This window comes from Ctenopharyngodon idella, chromosome 3 (genome assembly GCF_019924925.1).
Source record: "Ctenopharyngodon idella isolate HZGC_01 chromosome 3, HZGC01, whole genome shotgun sequence".
In the NCBI taxonomy this organism is placed as follows: Eukaryota; Metazoa; Chordata; class Actinopteri; order Cypriniformes; family Xenocyprididae; genus Ctenopharyngodon; species Ctenopharyngodon idella.
Window position 1 is genome coordinate 2,308,707 of NC_067222.1, and position 16,289 is coordinate 2,324,995.

At 43.2% G+C, this 16,289-nt stretch overlaps 1 protein-coding gene and 1 long non-coding RNA gene across 16 annotated transcripts in view; one reads left to right on the top strand and one right to left on the bottom strand.

Annotated features, from left to right (window-relative positions):
* LOC127509244 (uncharacterized) overlaps positions 1-8,367 on the bottom strand; it is a 46,375-nt gene extending 38,008 nt beyond the window's left edge. Inside the window, exon 1 of the long non-coding RNA XR_007929177.1 lies at positions 7,658-8,367. This is a non-coding gene — a long non-coding RNA (uncharacterized LOC127509244). The remainder of the gene's footprint in view (positions 1-7,657) is intronic.
* Positions 1-16,289, top strand: part of LOC127509236 (butyrophilin subfamily 1 member A1-like) — a 126,352-nt gene that overhangs the window by 84,356 nt on the left and 25,707 nt on the right. For 13 of the 15 annotated variants that reach the window (XM_051887806.1, XM_051887807.1, XM_051887810.1 and 10 more), the window contains 4 exons: positions 1,781-1,825; positions 2,052-2,078; positions 3,661-3,705; positions 3,932-3,958. In XM_051887806.1, coding sequence (XP_051743766.1) covers positions 1,781-1,825; positions 2,052-2,078; positions 3,661-3,705; positions 3,932-3,958 — 144 coding nt within the window. Of the gene's footprint in view, positions 1-1,780; positions 1,826-2,051; positions 2,079-3,660; positions 3,706-3,931; positions 3,959-6,207; positions 7,037-16,289 lie in introns of those variants that run through there. The other 2 variants (XM_051887821.1, XM_051887819.1) reach the window with 2 other exon arrangements.

A 16,289-nucleotide genomic window follows, 5' to 3' on the forward strand; every position in this document is an offset into this window, starting at 1 on the left:
AACTTGAATTCAAAAAAAAGTTTTCATACTTGCAGACAGCTGTGCAGTAGCCTTGCCATATCCCAAAAACATATAGTTTTGACATTTTTTTTGGTCAAATAATAGTTTATCATATTGGTTGCTTTCACATTTTAAAATAATAAAAATTCAATCAAAAATGAGTATAAGCATTGTAAATGCAGTAATACAGTTTATACATACCAAACGCAGAGTCCTCTCCTCTCGTGCGTCCTCCCCATTGCGTCTCTGGCCGAGGCAATAATCACTTTAGTTTCGCTTTCAAAGATCTCTTTTATTGATGCCATCAATGCTTTTCCGTTGCTAGATGTGATTATTGAAATCAAAAAAAAAAAAAGTCCATAAACTATAAATCCTCACAAAAACTCACAAATACTTCAGTCAAGCCAGTTCGTGCGTCAACCGGAACTGAATGTGAGAGATCAGCCGGTGTCAAATTTCTCGGTTTCTGAATGGACAGTTGGCCTGATTGACATGTCCCCACAAACGCTAACTTTTGGTCATGATTTATATACCATCGACATGTCCTCAGGAAAAATTTTTTATTATCTTCCTCAGGATTTTTGTTTTCCAGTAAAAATATCTAAACATCATTAAATCAAGATACATTTTCTTGACTGTCTTGAAGTCTTATTTTCTGAAAAAATTGAACAAAATTAGCTTCAAACTTTGAAGTGTTGTGAGCGCAACGGTTTTGCGCGTCCGTCTAGTGCGTTTAGACAGAAAAACAATGGAAAAGTAGTGCATTGGAATGGAAAAATGATGTTTAAATTGCCATTTATTGGAATGGAAAAACACATTCTATCATCTGAACAATGTTTTGAGGCGTGACTGTAGTATAAGCGGAATAATTGGCTCCGGGCCTTTGAATTATTAGAAAAATAATACTCACCCGAGGTGTAACAGCCACTCAACTTCACGTCGTGACCGCATCTCCACCTCGGGTGTGCATTATTTTTCTAATAATTCAACGGCCCGTCATCAATTATTCCTTACAAGTGTGCTGTGTCGTGTCTTTTCTTCTTAGTAAGCAATAATGACCACTGACGAATTAAAATAAAGGAACTGTTTACTGAAGTTTATGAACTGGATTACACAGATGCAGCGCACACACATTGAATCAGTCACATTTTCTTTCTGCGCACTCTCACTTGCTCACTATGCATTATGGGTAGATTTTTCTTAAACTGAACAACCTAATAAATGGCAATTTAAACTTTATCTGTTATTATCAATGACAATTAATTAAACATTCTGTTATTGCTGTTATTACTCTAATTAATTCACAACATGCTGTTGCTAATGGTTAGTTTGAGGTGTTAATGTTAAGTTAATGTTTATATGGTTATATTTGGTTACGGGTTTGTATTTTCAATTTATATTAATCAATATTCTTTATTAGTTCACTCAAATGAAACACATTCACAGTATTATTACAGTAACGTACAGTTAAATGTGTTACAATAAGAGAACTGTAACTGTGCTTATATACTTGTGTTTCACTGTTAATTTGTAATTTAAGTGTGTTATTGTAGTTTAAGATCAGCTTGACTTCTTCCTGTTTCAGTCTAAACATGTTACTTCAGTTGATGGTCTTTGACTGTTTTTTCCATTAATGGTAAACGTTTGCAGTTCAACGTTTTTTTACACATATTTTTACAGTGTATAAACAACTAAATGATCATAACTTATTATTGGTCAGAGTTATAATTATGATGTAATTTCAATGTTATTTTCTCATCTTTTTCTGAATTTTCTTTAGAACGTGATCAACTTTTACAAAGTCTGAAGACGATTATAACACAAGGTGAATTTGTTTTATGGCTTTATTAAAATATGAACTACTTTTGAATTATTTTACAAAACAATGAGTGAATACACTGTGCATCTATATAATGTATACATTTCATTATGTTTTATTATAAGATATATAAACTGTGTAAAGTCTATCAATTAAAATGATTGATCTCATTATTGATCTAAAGATGAATTCTGTTATGAACCCTTTATAACTTCATACTTTCTGTTTTCAGCTCTCACTCATTTAAGAAGATACAGAGGTGAGTAAAAACTGTTCATGTTTTATGACAATTATTTATTTAAACAATTTTAATTTCTCAAATTCATTATCATGTCAAACATTTATTTGTTTGTTTGTTTGTATTTTTGAGAGTTCATTTAAATGATTCAAACACTAAATGATCAAATGTAGTTTAAATGTAGATGTGAAAGTTATGAACATAATATAATGTGCCGTGAACATTGTGTTTATTATGTTGGCTTGAGAAAGAACAAACTGATATTTAAGTTTATTATTAGTGGTTCTTGAGAAGGAGAAGGAGAAGTGTGCTGTGAGTTTTATATGTTATCAGGTGTACGATGTTCACCCGGCAGATGAAAAGCTGGGCAAAATAAGTATAAGTTGTACCCCTGGGGGGCAAGAGCTGCCCAAAGTTGCCCCATAGACACACTATGGTGAAGGACGGCCCATGAAACAGGAAGTGTGTTTTTCTGTGGTAATAGGAAATTTGTATTGAACATAACTGGATCACAGTAGAGACGAGGAGGTGATCTCATTTCACTCAGCAACCAATCAGTCTCTCAAGATCATTGTGAGGCTATTAAGCCACGCCCTAGCAACCATTTAGAGCACCCTAGCAACAAGTTCCATAGACTTCCATTGAAAGAGATCAAAGGAACATCTTTGAATTTGAATAAACTCAACTGTGCGCGAGATGCACTGATGAACACAGAAGCTCAGAGGAGAGAGCAAAACAAAACACCGGTCAGGAATTAGAAGTCTAAGGGTGCGTTCACACTTGTCATGTTTGGTTCGATTAAAACGAACCCTGGTGCGATTGCTCTGTTAGTGCGGTTCATTTGAGCACGTGTGAACGCTGCCATCCGAGCCCTGGTGCGCACCAAACAAGCGGACCGAGAGCGCTGAAAAGATGGGTCTCGGTCCGCTTCCAAACGAACTCTGGTGCACACACACATTGAATCAGTCACATTTTATTTCTGCGCACTCTCACTTGCTCACTATGCATTATGGGTAGATTTTTCTTAAACTGAACAACCTAATAAATGGCAATTTAAACTTTATCTGTTATTATCAATGACAATTAATTAAACATTCTGTTATTGCTATTATTACTCTAATTAATTCACAACATGCTGTTGCTAATGGTTAGTTTGAGGTGTTAATGTTAAGTTGATGTTTATATGGTTATATTCGGTTACGGGTTTGTATTTTAAATTTATATTAATCAATATTCTTTATTAGTTCACTCAGATGAAACACATTCACAGTATTATTACAGTAACGTACAGTTAAATGTGTTACAATAAGAGAACTGTAACTGTGCTTATATACTTGTGTTTCACTGTTAATTTGTAATTTAAGTGTGTTATTGTAGTTTAAGATCAGCTTGACTTCTTCCTGTTTCAGTCTAAACATGTTACTTCAGTTGATGGTCTTTGACTGTTTTTTCCATTAATGGTAAACGTTTGCAGTTCAACATTTTTTACACATTTTTTTATAGTGTATAAGCAACTAAATTATCATAACTTATTATTGGTCAGAGTTATAATTATGATGTAATTTCAATGTTATTTTCTCGTCTTTTTCTGAATTTTCTCTAGAACATGATCAACTTTTACAAAGTCTGAAGACGATTATAACACAAGGTGAATTTGTTTTATGGCTTTATTAAAATATTAATTACTTTTGAATTATTTTACAAAACAATGAATGAATACGCTGTGCATCTATATAATGTGTACACTTCATTATATTTTATTATAAGATATATAAACTGTGTAAAGTCTATCAATTAAAATGATTGATCTCATTATTGATCTAAAGATGAATTCTGTTATGAATCCTTTATAACTTCATACTTTCTGTTTTCAGCTCTCACTCATTTAAGAAGACACAGAGGTGAGTAAAAACTGTTCATGCTTTATGACAATTATTTATTTAAACAATTTTAATTTCTCAAATTCATTATCATGTCAAACATCTATTTGTTTATTTGTATTTTTGAGAGTTCATTTAAATGATTCAAACACTAAATGATCAAATGTAGTTTATTTGTGCCATAAGAGAAAATTTAAACTTGTAAATAATTAACTAAAGAAAAGCAAGACAAAAAACAACAACAAGGTGATCAAATGATGAACAACAACATAGAAAACAATCTCAAGTGAAGCAGGAAAAACACGATCAGAACATTTCAGTCGATCAGTAGATGTAAAAGTTATGAACATAATATAATGTGCCGTGAACATCGTGTTTATTATGTTGGCTTGAGAAAGAACAAACTGATATTTAAGTTTATTATTAGTGGTTCTTGAGAAGGAGAAGTGTGCTATGAGTTTTATAAGTTATCAGGTGTACGATGTTCACCCGGCGGATGAAAAGCTGGGCAAAATAAGTATAAGTTGTACCCCTGGGGGGCAAGAGCTGCCCAAAGTTGCCCCATAGACACACTATGGTGAAGGACGGCCCATGAAACAGGAAGTGTGTTTTTCTGTGGTAATAGGAAATTTGTATTGAACATAACTGGATCACAGTAGAGACGAGGAGGTGATCTCATTTCACCCAGCAACCAATCAGTCTCTCAGGATCATTGTGAGGCTATTAAGCCACGCCCTAGCAACCATTTAGAGCACCCTAGCAACAAGTTCCATAGACTTCCATTGAAAGAGATTAAAGGAACATCTTTGAATGTGAATAAAATCAACTGTGCGCGAGATGCACTGATGAACGCAGAAGCTCAGAGGAGAGAGCAAAACAAAACACCGGTCACGAATTAGAAGTCTAAGGGTGCGTTCACACTTGTCATGTTTGGATCGATTAAAACGAACCCTGGTGCGATTGCTCTGTTAGTGCGGTTCATTTGAGCACGTGTGAACGCTGCCATCCAAGCCCTGGTGCGCACCAAACAAGCGGACCGAGACCGCTGAAAAGATGGGTCTCGGTCCGCTTCCAAACGAACTCTGGTGCGGTTCGAATGATATATGAACGCAACACGGACCAAAGACATGTAAACGAACCAAAAACAGGAAGATGAGACCCTAAAAAGGACAGAATCCTCTCACATATCGGTTTTTCTCGTCACAGTCGTGAGTTTGACCATCACAGGCATCAGACGCGCGTCTCCACGCAGCAGATCGTTTGTGACGGATGGATTCCCGCCGCTGTTTTGACTCCTTTACACATTTTATAAGCTCTTCACGAGTTCCAGCCGGCCAAAATACCATCACATGCAGGCTACGCACACACAACGAGCGCATTCACCTCAGCACACAGCGCTGTTTTGGATGTTCGGTAAATTCCGTCTCAAAATAGGCAATACGTCATAAAATCCAACCAATCAGGTTGTGAATGTATCCCTGTGCCTTTAGGTTCGGTATCTTTTGGTTCGGTGATAAAATTGCCAATCTGAACGCTAATCGGACCAGGACTAAATGTTTTTCTTTTCTTTTTTGGTCCGGACCAAATGAACCAAACGAACCGAACTACAAGTGTGAACGCACCCTAAAACGATCATTTTTAAACACCCAGGTAAACACCTTGCAGCCATCCAGAACACCCTAGCAACTGCATAGCAACCATGTGAACACCTTAGCAACCACTCAGAATACACTAGCAACCGCAGAGCAACAACAAAGCAACCAGCAAGAATGCCCTAGCAACTGCATAGCAACACCTTAGTAACCACGCTGAGCACCCTAGCAACTGCAAAGCAAAACCCTTGCAACCACACAGAATACCCTAGCAGCTGCATATCAACTGCCTAGCAACCACTCAGAACACCCTAGCAACTGCATAGCAACCATGCAGAACACCTTAGCAACCACGCTGAACACCCTAGCAACTGCATATCAATTGCCTAGCAAGCATCCAGAACACCCTAGCAACCGCACAGCAACACCCAGGCAAATGCCTAACAAAATGCAGAACACCCTAGCAACTGCATAGCAACCATCCAGAACACCCTAGCAACTTCAAGCTTTTTAAAGTTCAAACTTAAAACCTTCAAACTTTACTATCTAGTTTACAATGAATGCAGTATTTTTATTTTTATCTTGTTGTAAAGTTACTATGATTCCTATAAAAATAATAATCATCTTTATTTTATTATATATTCATCTGTAAAGCAGAATGTTCAATATTTTCTACAGTGAATGTGATTCTGGATGCTGATTCAGCTCATCCTCGTCTCGTCGTGTCTCACGGTGGGAAACAAGTGAGAGATGAAAACAGATTGGGAGAAGTGGATGGAAAAGACAGGTTTAGTGAATATCTTGGTGTTCTTGGGAAGAACGGATTCTCCTCAGGGAGTTTTTACTTTGAGGTTCAGGTGAAGAATCAGACTGAGTGGGATTTAGGAGTGGCCAGAGAATCCAGTGACAGGAAGAGCGGGATCAGTCTGAGTCCTCTGAATGGATACTGGACTGTGAGTCTGATTAATGGGATGTATGTGGCTTGTGATTCTTCACCTGTCTCTCTTTCTCTGACAGTGAATCCTCAGAGGGTCGGGGTGTTTGTGGATTATGAGAAGCGTCTCGTCTCTTTTTATGAGGTGGAGTCCATGACTCATATCTACACTTACACTGATCAGTATTTCACTGGGAAACTCTATCCATTTGTTAGTTTGGGGTATAAGAGGAATGAAAACTCCACACCACTGATCATCTGTGATTAATGAGATCAGTGAATGAATTTACATGATCAGGTGAAATAAAAGGAAACACAACAAAAAGTGTAACAGCAATAAACATTAAATATTATTTATACTGTCAGTCAGAAATGTGGACACAAAAGAGTGTCACATGTTCACCAGCACTCAGTGTTCACAGTCACATGATCACTGATCATCAGTGCCTCTTCATCTCCTCTATAAGATCACACTCCTCACAGTCACATGATCACTGATCATCAGCGCCTCTTCATCTCCTCTATAAGATCACACTCCTCACAGTCACATGATCACTGATCATCAGTGCCTCTTCATCTCCTCTATAAGATCACACTCCTCACAGTCACATGATCACCGATCATCGGCGCCTCTTCATCTCCTCTATAAGATCACAGTCCTCACAGTCACATGATCACTGATCATCAGCATCTCTTCATCTCCTCTATAAGATCACACACCTCACAGTCACATGATCACCGATCATCAGCGCCTCTTCATCTCCTCTATAAGATCACAGTCCTCACAGTCACATGATCACCGATCATCAGCGCCTCTTCATCTCCTCTATAAGATCACACTCCTCACAGTCACATGATCACCGATCATTGGCGCCTCTTCATCTCCTCTATAAGATCACAGTCCTCACAGTCACATGATCACCGATCATCAGCACCTCTTCATCTCCTCTATAAGATCACACACCTCACAGTCACATGATCACCGATCATTGGCGCCTCTTCATCTCCTCTATAAGATCACACACCTCACAGTCACATGATCACCGATCATCAGCGCCTCTTCATCTCCTCTATAAGATCACACACCTCACAGTCACATGATCACCGATCATCAGCGCCTCTTCATCTCCTCTATAAGATCACACTCCTCACAGTCACTCTTCCTCTGGCTTGACTGTGAATTCAGACTGTTACCTGTGATGAAACTCACCTGAATGATTGTCACCTGTGATTACCTGTGATACTCAATGATGTTCCTGTGACACTCCAGAGATCTTCTTGTGATTTTTCCAATTTTCTTGCGTTCTCCAACTTGCTTGAGTCTGGATTGTCCTGACAGGGTCATTTTATGTTTCCTGGGATCTTAAAAACATTTTAATTTAAAGACTTCTGCTTAAATGACTGAAATGACTTTTGTAAACAAATATAAATTATGTTTAAATATTCATGTGAATTTCTTAACAAGATAAAGGCTTTACTTGATCATGAATAATGTTTAGATCTGGAGCAGATGATGAATGAAGAGCATCATGAAGTGATCGTACAGTAACTGTTCCTCCTTCAACAAACTCAAATATAAGATATTTTCATTTGTGTAACATGTTTTGTTCACTGCATCATTCCCACAATGCCATTTGTGTTATTTCATAGTTTTCATGACTTTACTAATATGTGGATATAAAGAATCAGTTTGTGTCCAAACTTTGATGAGATTCTGGAAACAGATGAATATGAGTTTAAGTTTATTCATGTAGTCATATATTCATAAGTGCTCATTTACATATATTCTTTATTTTCATTTTTTATTATTAATTTTATATTATTTGATTTTGTCTTAAGGAAATAGTTCACCGAAAAGAGAATTTCTTTCCAACCCTGTTTGTATTTTTCTATTAAAAAATGTTGAGATGTTTTCAGTCTTTGTGTTCCCTTTCAGTCGGTCATGTTCGACATACGTCAGTAGTGACCGACGAATTGGGATATCGCTAAAGAGCCCTATCAGCTTCGAGTGAACTATAACAGGCCAATGGAGTTGGCGTGCGATATTTGCATAATGCGCACCGCCCCCGCCAGGTGGTATAAATAGGGGAGCAGATGCCATTGCACTCTGTCTTTCGCTTCGGAGCCAACCTGTGTGTTCCTGCTATTAGTCTGAGAGTGACTTCACAAGCCTTTGAAGGGCTTTTGTTCCGGAGGAGGGCTGGGTAGAGAATTTTGGTTTGTTCCACCGCTGGCTCTCCAGAGTCCAGCGGTACCCACGAAGTAGAACTGTTTTCTAACCCTCCAGGTCCCAAGAGGGCGCGGCTGGCAGTGCGCGAGGCCCCGCCTCGCCACTCTCAGCCCCCTCTCACTTCGCCAGCAGGTCCCAGTGTGTTGGTCGAGGCCACCTCCCATGTGCCGTCTCCCATTCACACTGCCACCTTGCAGAGTCTGACCCCACTACGGGCCGCTATGCCATCCGAGTCGGGTCCCAGCACTCTACCTCGCTGCCCCACGCCCAGTACGTCTGTGGTGCATTTGGTCCCGCTGGCTCGGTGTCTGGAAGCCTGGCTAGCGCTTTCCAGCCCGTCCCACTGGCTCATTCGTACCATCAGACTCGGCTATGCGATTCAGTTTGCCCGGAGTCCCCCGGTGTTCAGCGGTGTCCATTACACTCGTGTGTCCCTGGACAATGCACCTGTTCTCCAGGCGGAGATTGGCGAAGGATGCAGTCGAGCCGGTCCCTCCAGCCGGTATGGAGTCAGGGTTCTCCAGCCCCTACGTCATTGTACCCAAGAAGGGCGGTGGGCTACGGCCAATCCTGGATCTGCGTGTCCTGAATCGGTCCCTTCACAGGCTGCCGTTCAAGATGCTTACGCAGAAGCGCATTTTCGAATGCATCCGTCCCCAGGATTGGTTTGCAGCGATCGACCTGAAGGATGCGTACTTTCATGTCTCGATTCTGCCTCGTCACAGACCCCTTCTACGGATTGTGTTCGAGGGTCGGGCATATCAGTACAAAGTCCTACTCTTCGGGCTGGCCCTGTCGCCCCGCGTCTTTACGAAGGTTGCGGAGGTGGCCATTGTTCCGGTCAAGGAACAGGGTGTTCGCATCCTCAATTACCTCGACGACTGGCTCATCCTGGCCAGCTCGCGGGAGAAATTGTGCGAACACAGGGACATGGTGTTAGCTCACCTCAGCCGGTTGGGTCTTCGGGTCAACTGGGACAAGAGCAAACTCTCCCCCGGGCAGAGGATCTCTTATCTCGGTATGGAACTGGATTCGGTCGCCCGTCACCGAGGAGCGCGTCCAGTCAGTGTTGACCTGCCTGAGTACGCTCAAGCGCAGGACAGCGGCCCCACTGAAACTCTTTCAGAGGCTCCTGGGGCATATGGCATCCGCAGCCGCAGTCATGCCGCTTGGATTGCTTCATATGAGGCTGCTTCAACACTGGCTCCGCGGCCGGGTCCCGAGATGGGCGTGGCAGCGCGGTACGTTCCGTGTCCCCGTGACACCGAGCTGTCGTCGCGCCCTCACCAAGTGGTCGGACCCTTCGTTCCTGCGGGCTGCATAATGCGCACCGCCCCCGCCAGGTGGTATAAATAGGGGAGCAGATGCCATCGCACTCTGTCTTTCGCTTCGGAGCCAACCTGTGTGTTCCTGCTATTAGTCTGAGAGTGAATTCACAAGCCTTTGAAGAGCTTTTGTTCTACAGTGCTGGCTTTATGGCACCTTACATCGAGGCCGCGAGCTTCCCAGAGTGAGCTTCTCGAGCTGTTATACAGCTCTCAACTGCTGTTTTCACAGCATTATTTGCCCCGTTTGGTTTGCGATTTGGGCCGGTTCCTCTGTGTCTGTGACTCAGGGAGTGAAAAGTGTACCTGCAGTCACATCGCGGCTGTTCCCTGTGTGCTTCGGCACAAAGAACAAGAGCTTCTAAAAGAGCTTCACAGACAGACACTGCGTCTTTTTCAAGACGTCATTCTGTCTGTGCGTTTCTGGAGGCGGTCATTTCCTATCCTCACTGATGGCCACAATCACTTTCTTTCATGTCTGCTTAGCGTGCTGAGACTGTGTTTGTGGGTGGTTCATATTCTCTTGTAAAACAAAAAAAAGAGAGCATGCCCACGTCAGCGTGTTGTTCGTCTTGCCTTTCTCGTAAGGGATTGAGCGCTCAGCGCACCGTGTGCCGTCGAGCTGCCGGCTGACAGCGCGCGTTGCCATGGCAACCCAGCGCGTTGTTCGCGCATGGAACTGGATTCGGTCACCCGGACCGCGCTCCTCGGTTAGTCTAGTCAGTGTTGACCTGCCTGAGTACGCTCAAGCGCAGGACAGCGGCCCCACTGAAACTCTTTCAGAGGCTCCTGGGGCATATGGCATCCGCAGCCGCAGTCACGCCGCTTGGATTGCTTCATATGAGGCCGCTTCAACACTGGCTCTGCGGCCGGGTCCCGAGATGGGCGTGGCAGCACGGTACATTCCGTGTTCCCGTGACACGAGCTGCCGTCGCACCCTCACCAAGTGGTCGGACCCTTCGTTCCTGCGGGCTGGAATTCCCCTCGAACAAGTGTCCAGGCATGCTGTGGTCCACACAGATGCCTCTGCCACGGGGTGGGGGGCCACGTACAACGGGCATGCAGCGTCGGGTCTGTGGACGGGGCCCCAACTGCATTGGCATATCCATTGCCTCGAGTTGCTAGCAGTACGTCTTGCACTGGGCCGCTTCCAGGAGCTGTTGACAGACAAGCACGTACTAGTCCGCTTGGACAGCATTGCGGCCGTTGCGTACATCAACCATCAGGGTGGTCTACGCTCCCGCCGTATGTCGCAACTCGCCCACCGTATGTCGCAACTCGCCCGCCATCTCTTGCTATGGAGTCAGAAGCATCTGAGGTCGCTTCTTGCCATTCATGTTCCAGGCGTGCTCAACCGTGCAGCCGACGAGCTCTCACGGCAGCCTCCGCTTCCGGGCAAATGGAGACTCCATCCCCAGGTGGTCCAGCTGATCTGGCAGCGCTTCAGCGAGGCACAGATAGTTCTGTTCGCCTCCCCGGAGACTGCCCACTGCCAGTGGTTCTATTCCCTGACCGGCGGCACGCTCGGCACGGATGCCCTGGCACTCAGCTGGCCCCGGGGCCTGCGCAAATATGTGTTTCCCCCAGTGAGCCTTCTCACACAGCTCCTGTGCAAAGTCAGGGAGGACGAGGAGCAGGTCTTGTTAGTGGCTCCATACTGGTTCTGACTCCCATACTGACTCCCATACTCGGACCTGGTTCTCGGACCTCACCTCCCTGGCCCATTCCTCTGAGGAAGGACCTCCTGACTCAGAGACGGGGCACCCTCTGGCACCCGCGTCCCGACCTGTGGAAACTCCATGTGTGGTCCCTGGACGGGACGCGGAGGTTCTGAGTGATCTCCCGCAAGCGGTCGCAGACACTATTACTTCCGCTAGAGCTCCTTCTACAAGGAACCTCTATGCGTTGAAGTGGAACCTGTTCGTCGAATGGTGCTCCTCTGGACCCCCGATCATGTTCGGTCAGAGCCGTGCTTTCCTTTCTGCAAGAGGGGCTGGAGCGAAGGCTGTCTCCCTCCACCGTCAAGGTGTATGTTGCCGCTATCGCCGCACATCACTATGCAGGTGATGGTAAATCGCTAGGGAAGCACGATCTGATCGTCAGGTTCTTGAGGGGGGCGAGGAGACTGAATCCTCCCCGGCCCCCCTCTGTACCCTCTTGGGAACTGACCCTGGTTCTTACATCTCTATGGGGTCGTCCCTTTGAGCCTTTGCAATCAGCTGAGTTAAAAGTACTGTCCCTAAAGACCGTCCTCCTGGTTGCATTGGCCTCGCTCAAGAGGGTAGGGGACCTGCACGCATTTTCGGTTGACGAATCGTGCCTGGAATTCAGACCCGGTGACTCTCACGTTATCCTGAGACCCCGGCCTGGATATGTGCCCAAGGTTCCTACCACTCCCTTTTGAGATCAGGTAGTGAACCTGCAAGCGCTGCCTTCGGAGGAGGCAGACCCAGCCCTAGCTTTGCTCTGTCCCGTCTGTGCTCTGCGCCTGTACGTGGACAGAACGCGAAGCTTCAGGACCTCAGTTCAGCTCTTTGTCTGTTACGGAGGCCAGCAGAAGGGAAAGGCTGTCTCCAAGCAGAGGATGGCCCACTGGATAGTGGACGCCATCACCCTGGCGTATGAATCCCAGGGCGTGCCTTGCCCTCTCGGGTTGAGAGCCCACTCCACCAGAGGAGTGGCCTCTTCCTGGGCGCTGGCACACGGCGCCTCGCTGACAGATATCTGTAGAGCTGCGGGCTGGGTGACACCTAGCACGTTCGCTAGATTCTATAGCCTTCGTGTAGAACTGGTATCTTCCCCGTGTACTCTCTTCCACCAGCCGGTAGACATGAAGAGCCCGTTCTAGTGTCAGCTTGCAATGCCCCTGGGCCGGATACGTGCATCCTTTTTACTACAGTCGAGTTCCCCGCTTGGCGAACCCTGTCAAGTTCCTCCGCCTCCCCCTTCGGCTCGGACATTGCGGAGTGTCTGATGCCAGGCCAAACCTCCGTCACCGACGTTGACGTTTGGCTGGGTTCCACATGTCGTGACCCCTCCACGTGAGTGGTCCCATGTGTGTATTTGTCCACGGTCAACTCCCCACGGTGAGCCCGTGTCTTTCCCTTAGCAGAGCCAGCTCTGCTGTCACCTGTCAGATGAGTCTCCCCCTACCCAGGTGGAGCCATCCCAGGGACTCCATATGCGTACTGCCCACGGCCAGTCCATATGTGTACTCTCCACGTAAATTCCTCCCCTACGGGTGGGTAGTGGTCTCCGCAGCGTCCCCTACGGGTTCACTTCCCCAGTGTAGTCTAGTTTACTTAGTGGGTATGTCGGAACAGCAGTAGACTCTCTCGGCGTAAGCTCGCCCCCTTCCCCGTCCCACTGGTCCCATCTGCTCCCCTATTTATACCACCTGGCGGGGGCGGTGCGCATTATGCAAACATCGCACGCCAACTCCATTGGCCTGTTGTAGTTCACTCGAAGCTGATAGGGCTCTCTAGCGATATCCCAATTCGTCGGTCACTACTGACGTACGTCTCTGTTCCCTCCATCAGGGAACGAGGGTTACATACGTAACCGAGACGTTTCTCACAGTTGATTTTTACTGTCAAACTCTCATCAGGACTAAATGAGTATCTTTGTGTTCTGAGACGATTATATACAAGGAAACATTTACAGCCCTGAGGAATGCTGGATAACAGGTTTTAATGAAAGATTTAGCCTGTTACAGTGAGATCTGAGTGCTTTAATGAACAACAATTAAAATCTACTGACATCCTTCAAATGTATTATAAATAATCACATCACATCCTCCACAAAAGAACCAGTCAAAGCCTGAAGACACTCGTCCACAAAGACAATGATAAAACTTTACTTGTAAATAAATATGAAGAAGATCTATAGCTGATTTTTTTTTATTTTATTTTTTTATTTCGGCCGCCTGCGTCCGAAATCGAATACTTCTCTACTATATAGTACATGAAAAACAGTATGCGAACAGTACCCAGGTGACTTACTACTTCTAGCTAGATTCTGAAGTGTGCATACGATGGACACTTTACTATCCCATGAGGAGATATTTGTGAATGGAGTTGAAGGGACTTAACTGACACTGGTACACTGTAAAAAATTAATGTGATTTTAGCAGTAGAATATTGTAAAAATGCTACGGAAAAAAAAATTGTTAATAGGTTAACAGTAAGTTCCCGTTCTATATACAGGGAAAAACTGTAAAAGCTCTAACCAGACATTTTATGTAATTTTCACAGTAAAATGCTGTAAATTTTACAATTTTTATAAGTAAAAAAGAACAAATAATTTACAGTCAAAAACTGTAAACTGATATTCCCACAATTCCCTGTGTGACACTCCACATTTGAAAGTATTTTGTTTAAATAATCATGTTTCTTAATAGTTTTTGTTATCAGTTATCTATATTAGGGTTTTATGTTACATCTTCTGTTGTTTAATGAATGTTTATTGCATTATGTAAGTGTTGTGGGTTACCATGGTGGTGTTTTGCGTTTGCGTGAATGACTCTGTGCACCTTCTTTATATTAGTATATACTTCAGCTCGTGGAAAAGCTTTTTGTGATGAACTCTGATTCTTCATGTGGCTTTCTCTTTTACCACCTGCATTATTATGGTGGTGTCAGTATATGTTAAAGGTACAAAACAGATTTTAGTAGTAGTGTGCATTGTTGGATTCATTCATTCAAATTTTCTTGTTCGTAAATTACAGTTTTATACTGTAAAATGTACAGTTTGTTCTGTAAATGTGTTTACAGTTTTTCTGTATTTTTTACAAAATTATTCTGGCAACCACAGCTGCCAAAATTATTTTGTAAAAACTACGGATTTTTTTTTTTTTTACAGTGTAGGTCATGTGACAGTAACAACATGGTGGATGTAGTATGTCCAAATTCATTCATACTACACGCATTCGTACTATATAGAATGTACTTTTTCAATGTGACATTTAAATATGGGAACATGTATGTGCAATATATGTACACAATAAAGTATAAAACTATGAATATTACATGTAATGATATTTATATGTATCAATATCCATACATGGTCAATGCATATATTGCAGTATATTGAAAAATATAAGCACTAGTTTCGCAAATGTATTATGTAATATCTTGCAGTATATTTTGCAGTTTATTCCCATATATTTTTGTTCTGTAAGGGTGCCCTCTTTAACGTAACATTTAAATCAGTCAAACCATGTAACGTTACATGACTGTTGTACAGTCTCCTGTCGGACGTGCTCAATAGAGTACCTCAGGGATGACGTGTTTTTGTAGGCAAAACCCGGAAGCGAGTTAGCATTTTAGGACTTCCGGTTCCATCGCCCCGAAGTCAATGGGTTTTTTGAATGGGTTTTTGCTAAATCGCCTGAAATAAGGTCTGTGGTTAACAAAGCCTCTAAATATTTTCATGTTTTGATCTATGACATAAAACACACCAGTTATAACCCGCTTGTGATTTTTTAAACCTTTATTGTGTCTTAAAAACGGCGGTTGCTAACAAATTGCTAAAAGGGACTACTTCCTTTGGCAGGGACGTCATCATGACAAACAGGACATTTGGACAGCATTTCTCATGAAAAAGTGGATAAGTATTCATACACAGCGCAGATCATAATCAGCAAGCATGTTTTTAAATAAAGTTGTTTTCTAAATAAAGTTTGAGAAAGTTTGGTGGTGTGACGTTGATCCGCGACCATGGTGTGCTGTAGTCCATTAGCCTACTGTTAGCTTTTTATATCTGACGACTTTATTTAGGCTTCAAAATGTATAAATGTTGTGTTAATTCGTAAAGATTATCTTGATAGACAAAACGTGTAAGTTTCGTAACCCTTTGTTAAACACAGAGCTTATTTTTTGCGATTTTCCAAAAGTCTATGGGAAAAGTGCGTAGGCTTTCAATCGAGGGAACCCGTGCGCCGCTAACTTCCGGGTTGGCCTACAAAAACAAGTCATCCCTGAGGTACTCTATACTAAAAAAAATTAAAAGTGTATTGAGCTGCGAAAGAGACGCTGTTCCTCAGGTGGCTTTCTGTGTGAGATCTGAGACGGAGCGAAACTCGAACAAGTATAGGCTACTTTGGGCTTCGACTGTGTGTTTAAACAGACAAGTACACACAAAAATATGTCAAAATATGAGTTTTCACTTACACGCTGTCAGTTAGCCTTAAGTGAACATAAACAGTTAGGAAAGCAATCGAATGATTGTCAGTATATTAGATCTGTGCATTCGATCCTAAAGTGACATTGGT